The following is a 3,623-nucleotide window of genomic DNA, read 5'->3' on the forward strand; positions in this document are numbered from 1 at the left end:
TTCAAAAACGCTCTTCGGAAATCTACGGGTGACGTCACGGACACTATGTCCATGTTTTTATACAGTCTATGGTTTTAACATGGATTTCTATGGAGACCGGCCATAGATGTTGGGCAAGATGGCGGATAGCAGCAGCGGCACATAATTTCCGCATTCTGAGTGGTCAGATCGCCTGTCAATCAAGCTCTTTGTGAACGGTCAATTTGCTGACATTCTCTAGTATTGGATTTGATTTAAAAATCATCATTCTGTATGACAACAAACAAACAAAAATATAAGAGTAGTACTACAAGAAAGATGCACAGTAGGAATTCATAGTAGGAAATAAGGCAGCACATTCTCATCTGACTAAAATTTGCCCTTTCATCACACAAAAAAGAAAACAATGAAAATACTGTCTACAATCGCAATAATCCATATCAAATTTAAATGACAGCTCTTGCATCATTTTTTTAATGAGAGGAGAAATGGGCTGAGGCAACTCCCGAGTGGCCGTTTGAGGCAGCGCCAAACTGGTAGTCACTTGTTCACGAGACAAGTGACGTCAGGAGACCCAATAAGAGGAACAACAACCGCCCTCGTATGAGTTACAAGGCTAGCAGAGGTGAACAGTATTTGAGTAGAGTACTTCACTACTATACTTGAGTATCATTTTGAGAAATTGTTACTTTACTAGAGTTCTGTTAAAACCAATAGGAGGGAACAAATGATTATATCAAGCATACAATTTACTTAAAATGATGGAATGAATGATCTTTTTCTTAATTACATTTACAAGGAAAAAATTACTTTTTTTTTTTTTACTCCACCAAAATATCATGTAGGGCTGCAAAACGATTAATCGCGATTAATTGCATTCAAAATAAAAGTTCAACTGTATGTATGTGTACTGTGTATATTTATTATGTATATATACACATACATGTGTATATTAAGGAAAAACATGTTAGATTATATAAATTATATACAAGTATAAATGTATATAGATACAAATATATTAAAATATATACATATATGTGTGTGTATTTATATATACATAATAAATACACAGTACAGACACATATAGTATGTGAACAAACTTATTTTGAATGCGATTAATCGTTTTGCAGCCCTAATTTCATGTAAACTTAAAAGTACAAAATTAATGTCATAGGTCATCAGGACTTTTCTCAAATATTTAAATATAAAAACAGTACTTTTCTTTATCCTATTACTAACAAGCCAGCCAATTTACAGTAAATACAATAAAGGCAGCATTTTTAGAAATTGTTCAAACTTACAAATTATTCACTTGGCTATATAGAGAGAAAGAGACGTTTGAGAGCATTTCTGACAGTATCTGAACAATTTCTTGGAAGTTTTTTTTATTTTTATTTTTTAAATCTACATACGTTTAGTCATAAATGAAAATAAATATATATAAATATTAGTGCTGTCAAACAATTAATCGCGATTAAATCGCATGCAAAATGAAAGTTTTTGTTTGCATAACATGCGTGTACTGTGTATATTTATTATGTATATATAAATACACACACATGCATTTATATATTTCAGAAAAATGTTGTTTATATTAAATATATTCATTTATAATATAAATTATATGAATATAAATATAGACATGTAAATACATGTAAATATTTTCAAAATATATAATGTATGTGTATTTATATATACATAATAAATATAAACAGAACACACACATTATGCAAACAAAAACTTTTTTTGCATGCGATTAATTAATCGTTTGACAGCACTAATAAATGATATGATGAATATATATATAAATAAATATATACACACACACACTTTCAAATACATAATATATATATATATATATATATATATATATATATATATATATATATATATATATATATATATATATATATATATATATATATATATATATATATATATATATATATACACATACATACACACAGACATATCTCACAAATATGTAATTAAACCCATAATGGACAATAATTATGTCTGTGGAGGGTTGATTTTTTTTTTCAATCAGTGCAAAGTGAATCCTCCCACCCCGTAGCGTAACGACTGATCTGTACGATTCTGTTCTGTGAATTAGTCCGATGGACTGAAATCTCATAACCAGCAGCATATTGAGGATTTTCATCGCTGCGGATGGTGGTGGTTTTCACGGAGGGAAGCACGCAGCGGTGTGACTGCACATGACTGCAGATGCCGGTTAAATTTCGCTACTTTAATGGAGGTGATTTAAAGAGGCCGAGATGTCGAGCACATGTATACACCAGGCCAGGGGATACATATACACAGAGAAAGAGAAGCGGAACACGTTACCCAATGCCCATTCATTTTTACAACTGACATCAAAACCCACGTAACGTTAGCCCGACCGCGCATCCCGTTAACAAATGCTGAGTGGGTTTATCCGGGCGGATTTCCACGCAAATGCAGCTCATCACTAAAACACCCTGCGCTCTGGGCCACTCATGATCACAGAGCAGCCTCAGTACTCAAATGATCGTCACATTTTGAATAAAGCCCGATCGAAATCAGTTTTGCCGATTTGCTGGCTACCTGGAGGGAAGCGAGGCAGCTAAGAGGCTAGGCTACTGTCAGCGGATCAGTAATGCCGATGATGGCTTCAGTACAACCGCTGCGCTCACTGTAACAAATAGAAGCTATTGCTATAATATAATAGATTTCATACAATCTTTGCTTGAGCAGCTCATAAACTCGCCAAGTTACCTGCCATGGCGAGAGTGGCGATGTCGGACCCTAGTCTTGATAAGCAGTGTGAAGGCAGCGACCAGAGCAAGATTCCCAAGAGAGCCGCCGGAAATGCAGTTTTTCAAAATAAAAGCGCTTGGACGAGATATTCTGAAAAATGGAACAGAAATGCAATTAATAACATAAAACTAGATTTAATATTAAAAGTGAGCGATTATCAGATTAACAGCTAGATATCCTGAATTCTATGAATTAGTCAAGCAAGTAAGCACAGGAAAACCTGTGTTTCTCCTGTCCACCCTGCAAGGAAGCGATTCCATTAATTATTCTGCAAATCTTGGGAGCACCAAAAGTCAGCTGTTTTTTTTTCTTCCCATAATAGTTTTCCAGGAGGCACTTCTAGGGTCCTGTATGTTTACATGCATTCATAAACTATATGCCTGAGTCCCAATGTGCATACTATCCATCCTAAATTCTATGTGATATTAGTATTTTTCAATACTATTTAGGGCATATAGGGTGGATAGTATGCACATTGGGACGCAGAGTATATCTTCACAATGCAATGTTTCTGGAAATCTGTACTGTCTACCGTACCTGTGTGTGTATTCATGCACTTTATTTAATATTGCTGATGTTTTTGCAGCCAGCGGGGCTGATACATTATTTATCATAAAACTTAGTAGTGGTAAACGATACTGAAATATTAATACTGGTGAAGGTAAATGATGCCAAAGAGCTTCATATGACAGGCATCTCTAGAGTTTAGTTTTAATTGCCACAGTGCAGTGGAGCAATGCCCATTTTATTATATCTAATGATGCATGATGTGCCAACATTAGATGTTCCTTTATATATATATATATATATATATATATATATATATATTTTATATATATATATAA

At 33.8% G+C, this 3,623-nt stretch overlaps 1 protein-coding gene across 1 annotated transcript in view; it reads right to left on the reverse strand.

Moving 5' to 3' along the window:
- The window catches only part of LOC107678035 (serine/threonine-protein phosphatase 2A 55 kDa regulatory subunit B alpha isoform-like), a 23,077-nt gene that overhangs the window by 18,284 nt on the left and 1,170 nt on the right, over positions 1-3,623 (reverse strand). The window contains exon 2 of the mRNA XM_016473147.1: positions 2,737-2,868. Within this exon, the coding sequence (XP_016328633.1) occupies positions 2,737-2,743 (7 nt within the window). The 5' untranslated portion in view covers positions 2,744-2,868. The remainder of the gene's footprint in view (positions 1-2,736; positions 2,869-3,623) is intronic.

The sequence above is a fragment of the Sinocyclocheilus anshuiensis genome, unplaced genomic scaffold (assembly GCF_001515605.1).
Source record: "Sinocyclocheilus anshuiensis isolate Anshui unplaced genomic scaffold, SAMN03320099.WGS_v1.1 scaffold260, whole genome shotgun sequence".
Taxonomy (NCBI): Eukaryota; Metazoa; Chordata; class Actinopteri; order Cypriniformes; family Cyprinidae; genus Sinocyclocheilus; species Sinocyclocheilus anshuiensis.